Source organism: Channa argus, chromosome 8 (genome assembly GCF_033026475.1).
Source record: "Channa argus isolate prfri chromosome 8, Channa argus male v1.0, whole genome shotgun sequence".
NCBI classification, from domain to species: domain Eukaryota; kingdom Metazoa; phylum Chordata; class Actinopteri; order Anabantiformes; family Channidae; genus Channa; species Channa argus.
Window position 1 is genome coordinate 23,664,143 of NC_090204.1, and position 21,526 is coordinate 23,685,668.

At 41.4% G+C, this 21,526-nt stretch overlaps 1 protein-coding gene across 8 annotated transcripts in view; it reads left to right on the top strand.

Annotated features, from left to right (window-relative positions):
• The window catches only part of patj (PATJ crumbs cell polarity complex component), a 100,848-nt gene that overhangs the window by 32,374 nt on the left and 46,948 nt on the right, over nt 1-21,526 (top strand). For 6 of the 8 annotated variants that reach the window (XM_067512164.1, XM_067512167.1, XM_067512168.1 and 3 more), the window contains exons 19-29: nt 289-497; nt 1,810-1,867; nt 9,106-9,411; nt 9,882-9,987; nt 11,744-11,807; nt 12,232-12,312; nt 12,392-12,463; nt 16,251-16,428; nt 16,785-16,895; nt 17,748-17,807; nt 18,272-18,371. In XM_067512164.1, the coding sequence (XP_067368265.1) occupies nt 289-497; nt 1,810-1,867; nt 9,106-9,411; nt 9,882-9,987; nt 11,744-11,807; nt 12,232-12,312; nt 12,392-12,463; nt 16,251-16,428; nt 16,785-16,895; nt 17,748-17,807; nt 18,272-18,371 (1,345 nt within the window). The remainder of the gene's footprint in view (nt 1-288; nt 498-1,809; nt 1,868-9,105; nt 9,412-9,881; nt 9,988-11,743; nt 11,808-12,231; nt 12,313-12,391; nt 12,464-16,250; nt 16,429-16,784; nt 16,896-17,747; nt 17,808-18,271; nt 18,372-21,526) is intronic. The other 2 variants (XM_067512163.1, XM_067512166.1) reach the window with 2 other exon arrangements.

Here is a 21,526-nt window from a genome sequence, read left to right on the forward strand (position 1 = left end):
TAAGCCTGGACAGGTGACCTGCAGTTTAAGGGAATATGGAGACTGGAGAGGCTTTAATACTTGAGGAAGAATGCTATCGAGAAGTTAACATAGACACCACACATGTGATTTCTGGTTTATTTACAAGTTAAAATGGTCTTGAGTCTGAGTCTAGCTTCATAAAATAATAAGTAATAACATTCAATCACTTTTTTGCAGGTGTTGTTTTGCTGAAAATAACTGCAGTTATTATTACCACTGGTCTTGGAATGTTGTTTTGGACAAAAGTCTCTCTCTTACTCTATGAAGGACCCGCTGGATCCTGGTCGCTGTGTTATGGTGATACGTTCTCTGGTTCCTGGTGGTTCAGCAGAGCGCCACAGTGGCCTTCTACCTGGAGACCAGCTGGTGTCAGTCAACAGGACCCAGCTGGACCTGCTGACACTGGCCCAGGCTGTAGAAGTCCTGAAGTCTGCACCACCTGGCACTGTCCGCCTCGGTATCCGGAAGCCTCTGGTAAGTGTAGACCTGCTAGTCTTACATTGCGTAGGTTTAATGTGTGGGTCTCAGACCACAAGCCTTCCTGTTCTTTGTCAAGGAACAGGTGTAGACCTAGTTTTAGGTTCAGATAATGTTTTTTTTTTTTTTTCCAAGTCAAGATGGTTATGCCTATTCTTTTTTTTCTTCTCCAAACCTTCTTGTAGTAGATCCAGATCCTTTATTTGTAGGTCTAGATATCTTGACGGTCTACATTTAGGCCCAGGTATTCTTGTTATATATCCATAGATTTTGGGTGAGGATGATGACCTTCTTATTTTGCATCCAGACACGAGCTGACATTCTAGTTTAAAGATGTTCTAGTAGCAGATCCAGACTTTTTGGTTTTAGATCCAGACATTCCTGTTTTGAACGCAAACCTTTTAATAAATAATCTAGACATTTTACTTTGAGTTTGAAATCAAAATATTCTTGGATCCAGACATCCAGACCTTTTAAGTATGGGTCCAGACCCTCCAGGAGGGGATTCCTTAAACATCGTCATTACCCTTAGGGTCCAAACCCTAGAGGTTTGGTTCTAAATATTCTAGAAGTAGATCCAGCCTTTGGGCATTAGGTGTAGACATTGTAGCTGTAGGTCTAGGTCTTTTGAGTGTAGACTTAACTGTTTAGAATTTCACATCCAAAACTGGTTGTTACAGGCCAAGCTTTATAATCTTAGATCCAGTTGTTCCAGTTTACATCCGGATTTTATACTTCTCGCTCCAAACCATCTAAAAGTAGATGATGAACATTAGGATTTATTTGCAGATTTATTTAAGGTTTAAACCCTCCAAGGGTGGATTCAGTTCAAGTTTCTCTCTAGCAGTTTGAAACCTTTTATTTGCTGTTGTTACTGCTCCTCTATTTGAAGTGAGTGTTCTGTGGCTCAAAGGTCCATTCATCTATTTTTAGGTCCACTGTGTTTCAGGGACAGTGAACCATGTTCCGTGGAAAGGCATTAGTCTGCAGGTCTTTATTCCAAAGTGTCACGTAGTAGTAGTAGTAGTAGTAGTAGTAGTAGTAGTAGTAGTAGTAGTAGTAGTAGCAGTAGTAGTAGTAGTAGTAGTAGTAGTAGTAGTAGTAGTAGTAGTAGTAGTAGCAGTAGCAGACCACCTGCTGCAGTGCAGTGTTGAAAATAAACCCTGCAGACCCCTTCATGGCTCACAGCTTTCCAGGTCTCCTGTGTGTTCACCTCAAGCCCTTCTGGAGTAGCAGCAGTTTCAGTCTGGTCTAGAGAAGTTGAACCTACAGCCACATGTATTGATTTTACTCTGATCTGCATCATGTGTAGGTGGAAGGACCGGAGAGGAGGACGGACAGCCAGGTGTCTCTCAACAGCACAACAAAGGTAACGCACACATTACACTGGTTCATACGTATGACTCCATTTCACTCTGAGACAATAACCCATTCAGCCCGGACTACTGGGACCATTACAATATTCAACTCTTTGACAATATTCACTTCTTCCATCTCTGCTCCTCTATTCGTTCTCTTTCTCCTTGCTGCCTCCACCCTTCATCTCTTTGCATCTTCTGCTGTTAAATCTTTTCTCGATCTTTATTGCCTTTCACTTCAGCCTGGTTTATTGGTGAAGATATCAGATGAACAGCACTGCCAGTGAGCATTTGACTATAAAGAAAAAACAAATGGAGAAATAATTTAAGAAATAATAATAAACAAGCGCCAGGAATGACAAATAAATGAATGTGAATGAAGAGAAGTGGATGAAGAGAGCAGAGCAGCTCCAGTTTGAATTTACACTGCTGTAAAACAACAGGATCCAGAAACTGATCATCATGTTGCCACTTTATGTTCACTAGGTGAAAACGAATTCAGTGTCAACGCTCTCGCAAATTAATTCTTTCTTTTAATGGAATTAATCTTTTCTTTTAATGGATTCCTCCACTAAAACCACAAGCTGAAGATCAGTCATGAAATTAAGCTGTAATAAGATGCAAACAACACCACTTTGGTTCTGCATAGTGTCTTTGTCTCAGTTCCACCAGCTCTGTTAGTTGGTTCCACTGTTTCCCTCTTTCATTATACCAGGAACCACTGGCCAACAAAACCCTTTTAAATGAAAGGACTTGGTTACTGCTGTGGCTTCAATGTCTGCCACCCTCTCCTCCTCCACGTGGTGAAGTTTGTGCTTTAGGTCGTGGGAGAAATTCAGTACCTGTTTCCGTCCTTTTTGTAGGTTCAGGTTTCTGACACAAATTACAAATGACAATGTTGCTTACACACTTCGAACTTGCCAGCTCAACCTCCATGTTTGTAGTAAACATGCCATCACGTAGCTGCAGTACCGTTTACCATCAGAATCACAATATGACAGATTTAGCTTACAGTAAATTATGGTCAATGTGAGAGGCCTCCACCACCCACTGACTCTTTTCACTCAGTTCAGAGAATGAAATATGGTGAATGTGTCTGGTGTATATTGCTTTTATTTTGCAAATTTTAGTACTTTGTTGGAATTCGAATTTGACAGCAACTAAAATACATCTCCAAACACAATCCAGCCAAAGAGGTTTGGACTTTATTTAAAGAAAACCAAACAGTCTCTAAACCCACAGACATGCAGTGAGTGAGTGAGTGAGGAGAAAAATGCAACGGAAAAATCTAAATGACGTACTGTAGAGTCTGTTTAGGTAGAAATGGACATGGTGTCTTCTGTGTCTCATCGTTCAGGACTTTTTAGCATTGGATGATCTGTATGTGTCTACTGTAATGGTTCGTTCTGCAACAAAGCTAATTGAACTAGTTGAGCTCATAGCCGAACTGTACATGTCCCCCCCCCCCCCCCCCCCCCCCCCCCCCAACAGAAATCTGTTGCTGCTACTGAGCAGAAATCACAGTCTTTGTGGTGGTGATAAATCAGTGTTTCTTCTTCAGTTGGAACTGCGGGTCACGATACAGGAAGACATGCTTTCTGTCTCTGGAGCTTTTTCTGTTATCTTTCATCACACTTGTCTTTTCCCTTCTCTTTCTCTTCATCTCTCTCTCTCTTTCACCTCATCCCTTCACTTCACTCTATCATCTTTCCTTCTCCTCTCTCCTCTTTCACCTTCCTTCACCCTCCCTGCCTCACTCTCCCACTCTCTCCCTCTCCTCTCCCCCTCCTCGCTGTGAAGCTGCTGACTCAGCTGGATGATATAAAGTGCTCTATCAGCTCAGCCAGCAGCGTCTCTCTCTTAAGTGAGTTGGGGGATGAAGGTGGAGGGGGTTGGGGGGCGGGGTACTCTAAGGACACTCTGGTGCAGTACTCACAGCAAATACTACTGCAGTACTGGTGAGTTGAGCTACACTAATATATCTGCTGTTTTTTATTAAAATGTCTTTATTAAATTAGACCCGAAAAAATAAAAATAAAAATTTATGCAAATATGAAAAACAACAACTGTACAGCCACAGATATGATTCTTATTCAGATTGACAAAAGAAACCATTTTTTCATGCTTGTGGGCAAGTTTTGGTTGGACACCATGAAACGTGTTTTGAGCCATTTGTGCCTTAGCTTCATTAAACACAACAGTGTCTCCATTCATTGTGCTCCTAACATCTCTGTAAATAGTAGTTTTATCTATCTAATCTGTTAACTGCAGAGCTCTTGAAGTCCTGGATGATTTTCTTTCTTTTCACACGAGATTCAAAACTTCTACACACAAAGGAGCGATGATTGTAAAGGATTATGTCCAACAATTTCCACAATCGTGGAGCATGTCTGTAGGTTTTCCTCTACAGAATCCGTCACAGTCCTGCAGCTACAAATGTGCATCGTGACTAAACAGGTTGTAGGGTCCCATTTTCTCCCTGCTCTTCTCTCCTTTAGCCTTCAGACTCATGCTATGATTGGCATCCTGACTAATGTCATATAGCTCACCTCTCTCCTGTGCCATTCAGTAGTTGATATGCACTTCTGGAGTCCTTTGTCTTACTGGGAGCTGTTTGTAAGTTTTTTTCCTGTTGGTGGTTACAGAATTAACTGGGCTACAACACCAAGCCTTTTAACTGACGATCAGCTCTTGCTACATCCTGGCACATCATCCTCTAAACTGTCTGGTTACTAAAAGTTAATCCCTAGCCCCTAACCAATGCAATTTTTAGTGGCTACGCAATAATGTCTTTATTTTTTACTCCGGAAAGACAACTTGACACAAGCTCCTTATCTTGTGTCTTCAAAGATGTGTTAATACGCTTACAGGGTAATAGCTTATTAATCACACAACAATTTGTTAATAAAATTCTTATCTTATGTGCACAAAAGAACCTTAAAGAGGTTCGTGTGCTCTGCGCAAAATTTTGTGTCCATATTTTACACACACTATGATTTCTCTGCAGCCAATAATTTGAGATCATAACTTGTACTATCTGTACCATAAAACAAAAAAAGGTTAGTAAATGGTAAATGGACATTTGGAATAATTTTACAGCAACAAAAGTGAATGAACACGTTATACCTTTATCCTCATTATAAACAAAACTGTCTGTAGTTTTACTAGAGTTTTAGCATCTCACCTGTGTACTCTACAGAGTTCCATTGTGCTTGTCTTCATGCTGTATCTGCTGTGACCATCCTCTGCGCTGCTTTTTTATTTCCTGTTTTATATGCAGCCCATTTGGCTGAAGAGGTTTTTTCACAGCTCACAGGTCTCTGATGGGTTTCCATAAAGACAGCCAGGTCGGTACTGTCACTTCACCACCAGATCATTCTCTGTCAAACCAACCCGCTGACCAGAGAGAGACCCCCGTTACACACTCACACCTCGTTAACTTTTAGAGGTCATACTGTATGTAGAAAAGGGCTGCAGGAATGAGCTGCTGCTGCTGTTGTTATATGCTGTCATAATTCAGATCGTTTCTGTGGGGATAAACAGCTCCTGTGAGCACAGGTCAAATGGATTCAAACGTGAATGCAAGAGTAAAAACTACAAGCTTTACAGTCGGCAAACGGCTCTGAGGTAGAGCGTGAGCCAAATGAAAAGGATCATCCCAAAAGGACAAACGTCACACCGCTGTTCAGGTGTCTGCACTGGCTTCATGAGGTTCAAAGCTCTTTCACCTACAGAGTCTGAAACTCAACAGCACCTTCCTACCTGAAGCTCTAACATCCACGTCTACAACGCCTCTCTTCTAAACAGCAAAAGAGGCCAAGCAAAGCTCCTCAGCTCAAGCTACAGATCTCTTCTAGCTTGCTTCTTCATGCGTTTTAAGAAAACGTTATGCCTCCGAATCTGACACTTAAATCCAGTGAAACTGAAACATTTCTTCTCCCCTGTCGCATTAACACCACCACATAGTATTAATGTTGTGGCTGATTGTGGTGTTTTGTTTCTTGTCCTTTCGGCTTATCCCGTGAGTTCAGGATCACCACAACTGATCGTTGTCCGCACGTCTATTTGAGTTTTTACGCCGGATGCCCTTCCTGACACGTAATCTGCAAAAAAATATAGAAAGTGAGGATTCAGAATCAAGTTTCATGGTCAGTGAATATATTTCAGTCAAGGCTGCAAGATGGGTACAAGTGCAAATTCAGTAGTAGATTTGTTGAAGGATTGTTCCCGTTTTGGAGAGTGTGATGTACGATGGTGCAGTAAACTTGCTAACTAGCATTTTTGAGAAGGTAATCAGATCCAGCAGAGCCTTTAAAGCACAGTACATTGTATCATCACCTTGGACTCTCACCTGTAGCTTTTACTTTGACAGGCATCTTTAAATAGCAGTAAGGGGCTGAGTTAGGTGGCTTTCCACTCGTTAGGTTAACTGATTTACAGTTTTAAGGATTAGAAAATGAAATGTCCCTCTGCACAGATGATCTGCCTTTTTCTGTTTAATATTAGTGCAAAGTAAAAATGATGGTCAGACTCAACAAACTTTTGCACACAAAGGTTGTCGACATTTTATCGAATTTAAAGAATACAACCGCGTGATTTAGGCACGATATGCCCATTGCACATGTTGCAGATCATGTTTAACCCATGTCCAGACACAACAGGTACAGTTATTAATCAAGTCTAATATAAACACTGGAGATTCAGACGTTTACATCTGCACTAAAAAGCATCTGCTGTGTAACACAGATGCTCAGGTCCGAATCCTTCAGCTCTACCGGCAGTGTGGTTTGAGTTCGAACCCCCAGATGAACCAGCACATATTGCCTCTCTGCTGCAGCCCAGATCAGAAAGTCTGAACCAGCCGAGTCGTCATCTCAACTGTCCTCATCGTCTAATGGCAGAGATATTAAATGACAACGTCTTTAAATCTTATGAATATGAGGCCAGGCAGTCACGGCCAATACACATCAGTCTGCAGAACATCCTGTTAGCGTTATGAGCTCTCTGCTGCTGCCGCCGTCTGCTCCTCACCTCCATTATATGGCTGTGATGGGCCGGCTTCCCAGGCCCAAATTAAAAGAAGAGGAACAGAGTCCTTGACGATGAAGCTTTGTCGATGGAAATTAGCCTAAGTGTTGTCATTAATATTTCCCGGCGTGGGCTAATGTCTGCATCGTAATGTTAAGAACAGGATATCCCTCCAGTATCTGCTGAGGAAGGCTCTTTGGGGAGTTGGAGAAAACCTTTATGTGTTCAGAGATGAAGGCTAATGTTCAAAGTAAGTCAAGTTTTAGATTTAGTGTGAGCTGCGGTTTTTCAGTTTCCTCACTGAGGACACGAGGTGAAGGCAGATCGGTCAGAGCGGCTGGATACTTTGGTTTTACTGATTTACCGAGCAGATTCTTTTGATTTAGCTTTCATGCAGGTTACTGAAACCACTTGGAGTAGCGACAGCTCTTGTTCTTCATTTCATCTTTTTAGGCTGCCAAATCATTTATTGTGAAATAGAAATAGAATCCTTTTGGATAATTTCTTAGTAGACAGAGGAGGACAGAAACAATGTGGACTAATGGTTAAAGAAGGTTGCAGCTTCATTCCCCAGACCAACAGGAAGTGACAGTGTAAAGGCCCTTAAAGCTGCCCGGTGGCCAACAGATGAAAAAAGTAGCCTGGTACAGTTACAGGAGAAAAGCGACTGAATGAAGATAAAGTGGTTTAAATCAGCTCCGATTTTCCCTGCTACTGTTTTTGTTCAACACAAAGTCTTAACAGCGTCGTAATTAATTACTATGCATTTTTCACCATCCTTTTACCTTTTGGTTTAAGTTTTTGTATACATCTGCACTTGACTACACCGATTATTTTATCAACAACATCAGATTCAGCTTCATGAGTTGATATCAGGGGTAGCTGGGCTCGGCCTCAGACAGAGGGAACAAAGCTGGTCCATCTGGAGGGAGCTTGGCGCCAAGCTGTTGCTCCTCATGCTGAAAGAGGCCAGTTGAAATGTTTCAGGCATTTCAAGATCCTCCTGGGCGTCTTCCACTGCAGTAAATGTGTTTTTTGTTTTTGGGCACTTCCAGCTGGAAGGAGACCCCAAAGCGGAACCAGCACATGCTGGGGAGATTGACATTTCATCTGGCTTGGGAACATCTCGAGATCCCCCAGGAAGAGCTGGAAAACGCTAGAGAGGAAGGTCTCTGACTGGACCTGCCCCCGCCATGACCCGAATAAGCAGCAGAACATGGATTAATGAATATCATTCTTGATTATGAGTACTTTTTTCATTTGGTACTTCTGTAACATTTTAAATGTTGACCTGTCAGGGTTAATAGGTCACACTGGGTCACTTGACAGGTGCTAATTTTGTCTTTAGTTTGTCATATTTTTTACCCTTTGGAAGTTTGTTTGCATATTACTGCACAAATGTGAAATGAGTTGACAACAAAGAAAATAAAACCTCATCAAGTTCAGTGTTGGTTCAAATGTGTTTTGTTTTTGTCAGATTTTTGTTTTGGTCGGTCAGATTGATGCAGAGAGAAATCACGTTCTTGCTGCTGCTTTTAGTCTCTGTTTTAGCATTTTGACATGCTTAGTACTTTAGATTTTTAACTTGTTCTCTATGGCTTTAGTTTGGGCTTTAAATGTACATCAATGCTTTGAAACTTCCCTATATTAAATTATGTTTCTGTTTCTAGCTAGAAAACCGCAGATGACATCACCTTTAGACATTGGGAAGTCAATGGGCAGTTCAATGGCAATTATGTACATGTATTTCCCAAAAATACCAAACCAGAACTAAAAGAAGCAAAGTCAAAATCAGTGAATGCATCCTTTAACTTGACTAAAGAAATTAGTGATACTTCTACTTACAGGGAAGTTGAATATTGAGTTTGTGTATTTCTGTTACCTGTAGTGGCTGAAAAAATGTGTAACATTGCACTAGAAAAACTGTACAACTTCAAATAAAGCAAGTTAATTATAATTGTAATAGAAAAAAACAAATCTCTGCAGTTACACAAATTTTAAAACAGGTGGTGAAGTAGAACAAAAAACAAAACTAATTGCTACTGTATCCTGTATAGAAACATTTTGTGGTTAACATCTTGTAGTTTTTTTTTGTTCAATGATCAGAAGCAGCTTTTCCTTCTCAACTATTAATATTTTTCCTCATTTTGTCATAGTTCCCCCTTTTTCAGCAGGACTCTGAACTGTTGGAGAAAGTTGTAACTTTTTGTTTATGTCGCAGAGATTTGGTGACTGCTCCATCCTGCCAGAAGACCTACGACAAGAGGAAGAAGAGGTGGAAGAGGAGGAACCGGAGCTGATCCTGGATGGAGGGCTCCCTCGCTATACCACTTCCTCTCTGACCACTGACCTCCTGCCTCTAGAGGAGGGCATGGAGATGGCTGTGGATGAAGAGAAGGAAGAGGACGAGGAAGAGGTGAAGACACAGGAGGGAGCAGAGGAGAGGGTTGCCTCCCTTCCCAAGAAACCTCCCCCGTCGTGGGAGGAGTGGAAACTCTCCTCCTCCAGGCGTGCCGAACCAGAAGAGGTGAGGACTGAGTACTTTTTTTCATGTGAATATACAAGAAAACATTATCAAACATTTCATGTTTGATAAATATAATCAAGCTTAATTACTTTATTTTGATGCTGAAACATTTTCCCATGAAACAAGTAAAAGTCCTGCATTCAAATCTTGGCTTAAGTATAAAGCTGTTCGACTCCTGAGCAGAAACTGAAAAGCAACCTGACATCATACCTACAAAATGACAATTAAACGCCTCCCACCAGCTCGAAGCACTTTGTTTTGGTGGGTTTTGGTGTGTAACTTCTGCAGAAAGTGAGTAAGCGTCAGCGAGGGGGAAAAATGGGATAAGGTAGAAGCAACTGGAAATAACTAGAAAAAGTGTTGAACAGAGGAATTTGCGACATAATTCATTCATGTAATTTGAAAATATGATGTATTGTTATAAATCTGGATCTGCATCGTGTTTTAAACGGCAAAATGTCTCCTTTCAGACATGGAGGAAGAAGCAGGACGAGCTCGGAGGGAAAGAGGAGGAGGAGGAAGACCTGCAGACATCCGACCAGGAAAGTGTCGGGTCTGTGGGAAAACTCATTCTGGGTGAGAGACACAGACAGTCTGAGGTTAGAGACACATTTGTAGGTTTAGGGACAGTTTATCTGACATACAGTAAATATTCAGCTGCTTACTTTATTTTACTTGATTGTTTTAGAATATTTACCTCAGATAATTGTTCAATAGCATAGAACATAAAATTCCTCACATAGCGACTATTTGAAGGTATCAACAAGTTTTGAATTTAATGGATTTTCTTGTCTCAAAGTAAAACTCAGTTATCATGAGAAATTTGTATTTTAGACACTGTGATCAGAGGGAAAAATGTCTCATGTTAACGTAAGAAGACAAAAAAACACTATAATTAACTAGGCGATAAAACTCTAAAAAGAAAAATGAAAACAGGTGAAGGTTAGTGTACACACAGGCCAGATGGTGTAAAGTACAACCCACATATCCAATGTCCAATCACACCAGCAGCAGTTTCATCACATTCACTCCCAAGATCATACCTGTACAACTATGTCACTGTGGGGTAACGTGATAGTAGCTGCATTTAAAAAACTGACAAATGCAGAGAGGGAGCTGTAGATTTGACTGGACGGTTTCAATGGGCTGTTCAGTTTGTCTTAAAACAAGTCAGGTGTCGGTATGAAGACTGAAAAACATTTTACTTGCCGTTTTTCAGTGTCTCCCATTCAGACAGCCATCCTTGATGCTTGTTGTGTAAGTGATGAGGACAAAATCCACCGTCTCCGTCTTCTAACTTCTTATCAGTCACATTAAGCTGAGATCTTCCAAAGCTACAACAGTTTATATGAACATTTTTTCTCTGTGTTTCTTTTCTTCCACTGCAGCTCAGCATAGAAACATAGAATTTCAAACAAAAAAACTTTGGAAGATATTTAGCACATTTAACACCTGACTGCTGAAGCCTCATTTTCACTTTAGATACACATATGAAGACATTTTTGTACAGAACAAGGACTGTGGCTGAGTCCTTATCACTTCCATGGGAAGAGCTTTAAGAGGACATTACCATGCGGAGTCATTATGTTATCAGGTTATCTGTCTGCATTATTGTAAACACGAAACCACAGGAAGCCTTGAAGAAATCTCTTTAAAGATGACACATGTCCCCTAGACTGAGCATATTTTGGTGGTTAAAGGTCTCTGTGACCTCGCATTTGTCCCATTCTCATTAACACAAGCTTCCACTTGGACTCGTTCGGACTCGTTTGGACAGACATGCATTAAAACTCCAACTTGGGGAGCAGCCATTTTGGTCTCGATGTACAAGTTATGTTCAGCTGCGTCCTCAGGCCCGTGTGGGGGATTGGATTATGTTTGAGCTGTAATTTATTCAGGTTCTTTATTGAGATTATTTTGTTATTTCAAACAGGCAATATCAGCTCCCTCCTATGTTTCAGCAGTACTCACAGTCACTGTCGCATGGCCCCTTTACGAGGCGATGACTCGATGCCCAGTGTGAACGGAAAGAAATTATTTCAGTATCTCAGTAGTGTTCATACGGGCACCTGAGTGTGGTGTTAGGACGCACTTGAAAAAATGTGAACCGCCCACCCTCTAGTCAGACTGGTCAGCTCATTAAACAGTTTCAGTATCTGGGTGTTGTCACTCGTAGAAAGCTCTTACAGGGAGAATGGCACAGCAATCTGTAGAAAAACAGTCCAGCAACCACTGCACATCCTTGGGATGTTAAAATAGTTGGTCTAGAAAACTGATGACATTGTGGTGTGTGTGTGTGTGTGTGTGTGTGTGTGTGTGTGTGTGTGTGCAGGTCTTCCAGTGTCCAGAGACAGTGAGGCAGACTCTGAGCTCACTCTGACTGACACCGACACAGAGTCAGTATCTACTGCACCTCCACCATCTCTTCCTCTTCCTCCATTCATTCCTTCTGTCTCTTCATCCTCCGCTGCTCCTGGTTTTGCACAGTTTAACAGTCCTGTATCGCCCCCTGCAGGTCACTCGTTTGTTAGCACGTAGCTGATTGTTTCAACTTTCATGCTTTGTGTCTGTCTTTGTCCTTCTCAGTCTTTTTCTTTCTGCTTTTTTCTTTCTCTCTCTCTTTCTGTTTGTCCTCTTCCTTTTTTATTTCAGTTTGTAGTTCTGCCATCTCTGCAGTAAACTGTACCTTAAAAGGTGATCACTGAGTCTATGCTTTCCAGAGTCTTGAAGGGGCATATAAGTGTTAGGTTGCAGGTGTTTAATCTTTAATGTGAAAAAGGTTTTGAGTGTTTTTTTTTTTTTTTTTATCATCCTGTGGAGGTCTATCAGGATGAGGAACTCAGAGAGAAGAAAGAGGAGGAGCCACAAAGGAGCGTATTTACCAATTAGAGGAGGCCACAGGTACGAGACCGGCTTCATCAACGCCTAGTTTCTGCAACTTGTAGCTAACTTACTGTAGCCCACTGTGTGTTGTTTACAGTGAACTTCCTGAAAGAGAGGAGGGAGAGGGAGAAGAAACTCCTGCCTTTAGTCACTGGGGACCCCCCCGCAGGTAACATGCAGACCTACTGTATGAACAACATTTCACATTAATGCACAGCCTTCCATGCAGGCAGGTCGAATGCGTTCACATAAGGTCTCAGAGCCCCCACCAGTGATGAGCGTTTCCACAGTTCCATAGCCATAGTTCCCCATTCTTGCTCATTGTATTTGTATTCAGGAGCTCTGTTGTTGTTCTAGAAGCCTCTATTTTATAAAGTTCTTCAGGAGAACCAGTGGATCTGGATTATTACCTATGAGGAGAATGTGCAGTGGATCATCCCCATGCTGTGCAGAATACTGTCTATCTAGTGCTGCTGGAAATATTTTGGTGGTTCAGTGTGAGAAATTCTAAAACTGAAATTAGATTTTTCTTTCACCTCATTGTTTATTGAAAATGTTTCTGAAGTCATCATTAAGAGAAAAAATGTTTTGACATTTTTCATGGCTGCAAATGAAACACAAATCTACCTATCGCCACCATTTCCCCCAAAATGAATAACTTTGGGGTACTTATGTTTACCTACGTCGAAAGGTGTGGGAGGAGAAGGGATGTGAAACGGAATAGCAGTAGTCTCTGGAGTAAAAGGAGAAGGGTTCTTTCGAGCCATCTCCATCCTTTTATTTTCTAGTTGGTATTGACACTGAGATTTTTCCCGGGCTTCCATTTGAAGGTAGGCAACCCTGACTTTCAGTCGTGCCTCAGCCCGAGACCCAGTGCTGGCCACAGGTGAAGGATCATAACGAGTGAATAGTGTTTTTTTTTTTTTTTCCCTCATCTTCCTCCATGTCCATTTCCCAAGATTTTGCAGTGGCTGGAGGATCATCCTCCGGGTCTTTGTGTACCAGTCCCATTGTCTGACTCAGAAGCCTCAGCACATGGCAACATAACTACTCCCATTCCACCAACTCATGAATAATTTAAGCCTTGAGTTCAGCCTTTACTAATTGCTTCTGGAATCCAATTTAAATGTGACCAGCAATTGCTACTATATCCTTTTTCTTACAATACTAAATATAATCAAGAGAAGGACGCGCTATGAGGTTGCTAGTGCCACTCTAAACCAACAATTATAATCAATGACCGATATGGGAAACAATTTGAAGTTTTCAGTCTCCCAGACAGGCCCCCCACTTTATGTTACGTCCCCAGACACCAGGGGTGAGGGAAACAACATAAATGACCAGATGTAGGTAGCAATTCTGCCAGATTTATTATGGCAGGATTTTTAAAGGATAATAAACAACAAAAGAAAAGAAAAGGCCAAATTAGCATCAGTAATTAACTAAGGCCTAACAAATGCTTGGGAGTGCAGGAAAAAGGAAAAACCAACAAACAAAAGAGAGTCTACACCAGAAAGTGGTAGTCTGTCAGTTCATGACAGTAACACAGAAGAGCTCATTCTTCACAAACTAAACCAAAAGGCTTCACCAGTGACAGCACCCAAAAACCCAAACACAGGCTTACAAAGTATCAAAGACAGCCCCAGCACCTACAGCACCTGGCATCAACCTCTAGGTTAAAGGGCCTATAAAGCTCATGAGAAGCAAGCACAGCAGCGTGAAAGAGTAAAGACTTTATATTTTCAAAAGCATCCTGACATTTTGGTGTCTGTGAGAATTTAGCTTTTGGGCTGATCAAACTTGAGAATGGCTGGACAACGGATGAGAAGTTTGGCAGAAACTCCTGTGGTATCTAGCCACACCGAGAAATCTGCGCAGGTTCATCTTTGAAAGTGACCCAGAGTCACAAATGGATCTCTGAAGCCTGGTCAGTGTCTTTTGAGCAGATCCATTTTTTGGTGCCTGGGTTATCAACACAGACGTCCATTCTGGGAGAAAGGTACGAGTCTTTTACAGTCACAACATTTACTTTACGGGAGACGGTGATCAATCGAGGTGACCCATCAAGGATGTGGTTTAATGGGTTTTCTAGTTGAAGTGGTAAAGCTGTCAGCCTCTGAGTTTGAGAGTGTGGCGTCTTGACGGGAAGCTGAAGGCATCATCAGACCATCATCATTGCTGGTGCTACCTGCAATGATTAGTGCAGAGCTATGTTGGATGGTTTCTGTCGACTGTGTCAGACTCTGCTGTTTGCTGCAGTTTCAGCATGTTAATGTGACAGATACCTGACTTATGCCTACGATCAGGTGTTTAAAACTTTAAATAAGACTAACTGTTAAAACTATGCCAGATCAACATGCGGACTAATAATCTGCTGTGGCAACCCTGAAAAATGGGATAAGCTGAAAGGACAAAAAACCCAGCATTCCACTCTGAATTATCATCTGCAGGAGGCCGTCTGCACATCAATATTTCAGCGTAATACATGACCTTCCTTTCTTTGGCTCTGTCAATACTTACTGTGCTCACAAAAGATTCTTGTAATGTTGCGTCTGACCTCTGGTCTGTACACAGGTGCTCCCTGGTTACTGGGAGAGCCAAATAGCGGTGAGGTGACCTTAGCAGCCCTGTTGGCAGGAGCTTTGGATTTGGCCTTAACAGTTTGCTCAATCTCAGTTTCACCTGAAAAAAGTGCCATAAGCAATATCAACAGCAATAGAAATGTCATAATTCTTTTTGGCTGTGCATGAGGGCAGTTGATTTGAGACTTTTCCTTAGTTTCCGAGCATTGTGAGGTGTCCAACACTCACTCACCCAAATGCTGGGGTCACATTTTCTGCAACTTGCTACTAACAGCAGTCAGGAAGAACCAAGTAACAAGCTCTGATTGTATGTGGATGCGATGCATTGGTTTAAGACTATAACTCATCTTTAATCCTCACAGTAACGAATCTCAAGCACACGCTGGCTGGGCACTGGCTAAAATTATGGACGGGGATCCACCTGTGTCACATAACATGGCAATTGGACGCTGGTCCACTTCTTCACCTGTTAGTGGCACCAAGGCATTTAGAGACCTTTAGGCTTGGTTCAGTTTTAATGCACCTCATGTTGTGCTCTGTGAAGGCAGCTTCTGTTCCTTTATTTTTACTGAAAGAATTTGCAATCACATGTCTTATGGCAGTAATAACATTCTCTTTTCTCCCTCCGAACGTCTGGCTTTGCACTTTCACCTATAGAAGCTTGGACAGGGCGAGTCTTATCAGCTGGAACAGGTAACAGAGTAGGCTTTTGAGTTAACACATATCATCAGCAAATACAGCAGCAGCAGCACGTGCTTCTACCTTTCGCTCATTTAAATGCACAACAATATGTTCAGGGACCTTCTGGGAAAATGAGCTCCCACAATGCTTTGAAATCAGTGACCTTGGATAATATCTAAAAGACCTAGTGAATTCTACGTGTGTTTGATGAGGGGTTTTCGAAGCGTTTCTAAACCTCTGCCCACATGACTCAGGTACCTATTCCCCTTTCATTGTTTCACAATCGCACAGCTACAAAAATGTAACGTAGTAATAGTGGCCATACTTCAGCTGGGCATTGTAACACTAGAGCAAAACTCTCCAAACTATAAAAAGAGGTGTCAACGTCAGTTTCTCAACATTGCCGTACCAATGCAATGTATTTACTCCCATCGAAAGGTATGTGAGGAGAAGAGGCGTGAAACAGAATGGCAGTAGTCTCTGCAGCAGGATTCCTGCCAATGCTGAAATCCACTCTCATTTAGTGGGTGTTAATATCAAACCCTGGATACAAGCCTGGTTTGTTCAGGGGAAGGAAGTTAAACCTACAGAAATCCAAATGTTTTAACTTTTTTTTTTCAGTGGTTATCTGTGCCAGAGCAGGCTACACAGGCTGCATCTGCAGCAGTAATAAACTGTATTTGTGCCCTCCAGGGTGGAGGTGTGGGCAGAGGAGGGTCAGTCTCTGGGTCTGAGCATCGTGGGAGGTCGTCATGTTATCAAGCGCCTAAGGAACGGAGAGGAACTGAAGGGAATATTCATCAAGCAGGTTGTAACAAACAGTCCTGCTGACAAAACACAATGTCTAAAAACTGGAGACAAGATTCTGGAGGTGAGGCTGCGTCTGTTACCTTGGTGACTATATGAAGTTACAGCTCAAATACATGCTTTCTTTTCCTGTAAGTGAACTGTACATTGTTACTGAACTCAGTCCCAGCAGCAAAATGTTTCCCCAAAACAATATTGCGTTTTTTTTTCATGGAAAGTCGAAGCAGCAAAGCTTGAAAACTGTAGCAAGTTCGAAGATGATTCAATAAAACGACAACTGCCGAGTAGCTGATACGTTTTTTAAATATGATTCAGAAACACTGGATTTTCAAACACCTGAATTGCTGATGACGGGACCTTAGATAGAGAATCAGGTTTTTTGTTTTATCTTAATCCTGTGTGTGTGTGTTTGTGTGTCAGGTGTCAGGTGTTGACCTACAAGCTGCCAGTCATGAGGAAGCAGTCAGTGCCATTAAATCAGCTCCGAGCCCTGTTGTCTTCATCGTCCAGAGCCTGTCTTCTACACCACGGGTACTAACACGCATACTGACCCTGAATCCCCATTCAGACTGGATCAACATCACAGGAACGTCTCTCTGTAATCTAAACTTATCATTGTAGGATCTGGTCAGTGTTAGACACGGACAGTCTGCAGGACAAGGGCCTATCAGAAAGACGGTAGCCTCGGCAGTAGAGGTACTGCCGAGCTGTAACGGAGACAAAGAAACAGTGTGTGTGAGGTGAATTTAAATCGAAATTGTCGTAAGTCAGTAAAACTAAATGCAGACGTTCAAGTATTCCACTTCCAGAGGATGTCTTTATCTCTGTCCATTAGAATAAAAACCTGTAAATCAGAAAAAAGCTGCAGAACCTTTCTTCAGTAATGCAGTGAAACCAGTGCCAGTACATCCATGATTTCACTGCAAACAGGAGCTGCTAATTGCTAATTCAGCTGTTTTTAATGAGGAAACCTGGACAAAATGGAGTCGAAAAAATGCTAAACATAGCTTGGAGTCTGCTGTAGCTGCAGAGAACATTGACCTCCTGCTTACGGTGGCCTCCCAGACAGACTCATATATTGATATTGGTATGTTTCCATATGTCACATTAGCACATTTGACACCAAGCTGAAAAAACAGGGCAGAATTTAAAGAGTCAAACACTTTCAAATGCTTAGAAATGATGATGTGGATTTGAGCAGGAGCTGTAAACCGGGACATTACATTTAGTAATGTCCATGTTAAAATGACCCGCACCTACTGTACTGTTCAGTCTAAAGGGGCCTTAATTCAAACACACAGATATGTGCAGATTATACACTGGTCAGATACCAGAAAAACACATCATGTAAACGTGTTCTCACAATGTGTGTGTGTGTTTCAGCCTGTGTCTCTGTCAGCTTCCAGCTACAGCAAACACAAAGCAAAGAAGACACAGTCGCCGGTAAGAACAGGAACAAACGCTCATTTACAAGTTACAAGTCGGTTATGCTGTTCAGCTGTTAAACATGGACATGTTTACTCGTAGATCCAGAAATACGGTCCAGCAGAGAGCAGCATAGTCTCCGCACACAGGACTAAAGACATTCTCTTTGGACAGGAGATAGTGCTTTGTTGAATACTGCAAACAGTATATGAATACAGGTTGAATTCCAAGTAAAGTGACCCTCTGTAACATATGTTTGGCTGATTTGCACAAAGCAGATTTAATTGAAATGACTGGAAATATTCACTTAACGTTGAATTTGCTGATGTGATGCTTGTTATGCTTTGTGTGTGAGACTGTTTAGAACATGTCTGACGTGCGATCAGTTCATCATTTCATCTTGACACCACGACTCCATCCTAAATAAATGTATTCAAGCTTTGAATAAACACATTAACATAATTTCTTTACCCCCTCTTCAGAACCCAGGACACATTCCACCCACTCTGAGGCAGCCCCCACCCTACAGACCTCCCAGCCAATCACAGCAGGAGCTGAACTCTGACCTGGAGCAGGCCAAAGGTCGGTAAAACACCAGCTCCGAGGGAGCAACAACCAAACTACTGAGCTTTAATATTTCAAAGAGACATGAATATCACAGAAGAAATATGGAGAGTAGCAGCTTCACCCTCAGGCTTTGTCTGAAGACAGAAACAGATACAATAAAGTATTAAACACCGAAAATAATGCAAATACAAATATTGCACTTAATTCAGCTCAGTTCTGCTGCATTTTTATCAAATGTCTGAGCCTGGTGCTCTTCATTAAAAAGCTTTAGCCTTTAACAGTCTCTATGAATTTTTAATTGTCAGTTAATTCAATTCAGTGATTAATGCTTATTAAAGGGTTAATTTTTAATAACACCAATTTACATATTAAACTTCTGCCCCTTCTCAAACACATTAGGTTAAAACCCTCTGCACAACCTGCAGGTACATGACACTGTCATTAAGAATAACTACTGACTGAGTCATGCAGCCAGAAACATCTTTCAGAAACAGGAGCCGACAAAGCTGAAAGTTTATCGTCTCAGGACAAAGTTGCTCAGTGTCTGTCCTGATTCCTGATCATCTCCCCAATAAACTGCAGTAAGTACAGGTAGCAAAGACTTCATGGCTCAGTCCTGTTTTTGGTAACACCAGATATGTATTTGTACATTAGCACTGTGTGTTTGTAATGACGTAGAGCCATTATAGTAATAATCAGCTCCTCACTACACAGGACAGGATGAAAGATGAACTCTATGTATGTTACTGTGTCCACTACCTTGTTATATTGTGTGTAAACGCACTGCAGTCTGTAGGGGGAGCTAACACCATGACGGGCTGTTGAAATTCATATTTCCACTCATAACTGTGATGTTACATTGATCAATGAGCAGATGTAACTGTGGTCGCTTCTCTGCTGGGACGACTGGGCAGCACATCAGCATCAGGTGGATGGAGGTTCTGGCAGCACTCATTACTAAACATTATTCCTGCTCTGACAGCTCACTCTCTCACTCACACACACACACACACACACACACATAGAGTTAGGTTAATTTACCTAACACAGTGTCTTTATAAAATAATAATTAAGCCGATAGGACAAAAAAAAAAAATATTATAATTACACAAACAAATACTTAAACTACCTAAAATTACTAATATGTCATATTTAAATATTTGCATTAAGAAAAAACGGAACCTCTTGAATAACTTTTATTTACATTATAACTGTGCTTTACACACAATATTACATTTGTAATACAACATGGTATTAAGTGCATGTGCAGTTTTACTCTCTGTACCAGCAGCAAGAAGAAAACTATTAATAATGTTTTGTTCTGCACCTCAGGACTAAAACTCTGTGCGGGGAGGGGAGGGGTGGGGTTTATTTAACATGGAAGGATGCTGGATAACACTGCCAGTCGATCGTTTCACAGTTTGGTTCAAGGAAAAAGACAAAGTGACAATAAAAGCACAATTACACTCGTTAGACTCTGATAAATATGAAACTAGGATAGTTTTCAGGTCAACGAACTAAGAATAAGTTCCCTTATAGACCACCATGTTTTGGAGCTCTGTGGCAGCACACAGAAAGGACATGAAGACGTGTGACTGTGCTTGCTCCTATTTGACTGACTTTGTTCAGATGATTGACGTTCAGTATCAAAGACTCAGTTGTTTTAAGTGTCTTTTGACAAATGGAGCCAAGGCTGGTTTTCTCTGACTGTGCATGTTGTTTGTGGGCTGATTCTTCTGAATGTGACCATCTGCCATGTTGGAGGGGGAGGTCTGTTTGGTGGTTGGTAAATGGACCTGCTCTTTCTGTTTGTGTGTGTTTAGTGGTTTCCTGCCAAATAGCACTCAGTGCTGCTGCAATTAGTTGGAGCTTTTTTTGCTCTGCCTGAGCTCGCTCACTCTCTCTTTGGCTACTTTCGCAATGTAATGACCTGAAAACTTCACTTTGATGTTAAAGTGATGAAGAAGTCAATTTAAAGTCCTGATATCCCCTGCAGATCTGGTTTATACTGGACCAGTGTTGATTTCTTTGACATTTAATACAGCGTTGTGTTGTACATGTTGTAAACTCACAGTAAACAGCAGCCAGGCACATATCAGGGGAACAACACTGGGGTGAAGTAAGGGCAAAGGCACTCGAGTTTAGCAGAGGAAATAAAAAGTAGAATCCAACACCATTGGGTAGAAGATTGTAAAGATGAAAGTAGGTGTGGACCAACAGAGCCAGGTTTGTTTCATTTCAATGCCAATGAACTGGCTCGATATTGAATATATAATCATCAAAATATCACAATGTATTGTTTTTTAATACAAAAGTTACATTTTATTCCTATTGTAATAGATGTCTTTTCAATTTTCTGCTGGAGCTGTATCTCAGTTTATCAGAATATCTCAGTTTATCCATAGAATATCTTAGTTTAACTCAATGTGTCACTTTAGCATCTTAGTATCTTTGTTTTCTAATTTTATCTAACTGTATCAGTTTATTGGAGATTATCTCCTTTGCTTTATTGTGTGTCTTAGTTTGTATCTCGGTTTATCTCAGTTTATCCCAGAGCATCTCAGTTTACAGCAGACGGACTGGCAGTGCCGCAGTGTGATGATGTTTCTGTTTGTGTCTTTGCAGGGCTTGTTTGAACCAGCAGTCCCTCCGTCCCATCCATAGGCCCGTTACAGCACAGGGTGGAGGACGTCTTTTTATTATCATTGTCTTATTCCCTTTGGCTCCCTCTGGTCTGTCTTTCGGTGGGTTGTTTTTTTTTTGTTTGTTTGTTTTTTGCTGCCTCTGCTTTGCTCTGGTTCTTGGTGCATTTGGTTTGGTGTTTGTAAAACGGGCGGATGGGACTGTCAGGGTTCTTTTTTAATTCTTCCTGGCTGCTGGTTTGATGGTTGAGCTGCTTTCATGGGAGAAGCTTATTTGCTGCTGATTTCACTAGGACCTGGTGTTTTTAGCTGAGAGAAATGCATCTGTGTCCTTGTTGGATTGATTGGAATTAAAACTAGGTTTTCACATCGTTCCTTTTGAAGCTACAGAGGCTAAAATCTAACAAGTTGTCTGTAACTTTCTGACAGTTGTCAGTCAGAAATTTGATTGTCTATTTTTTTTTTTTTGCTTGGCAGTCTTCTGTTCTTTTTTCCTTTTACTTCTCTATATCATTCACATTTACTGTC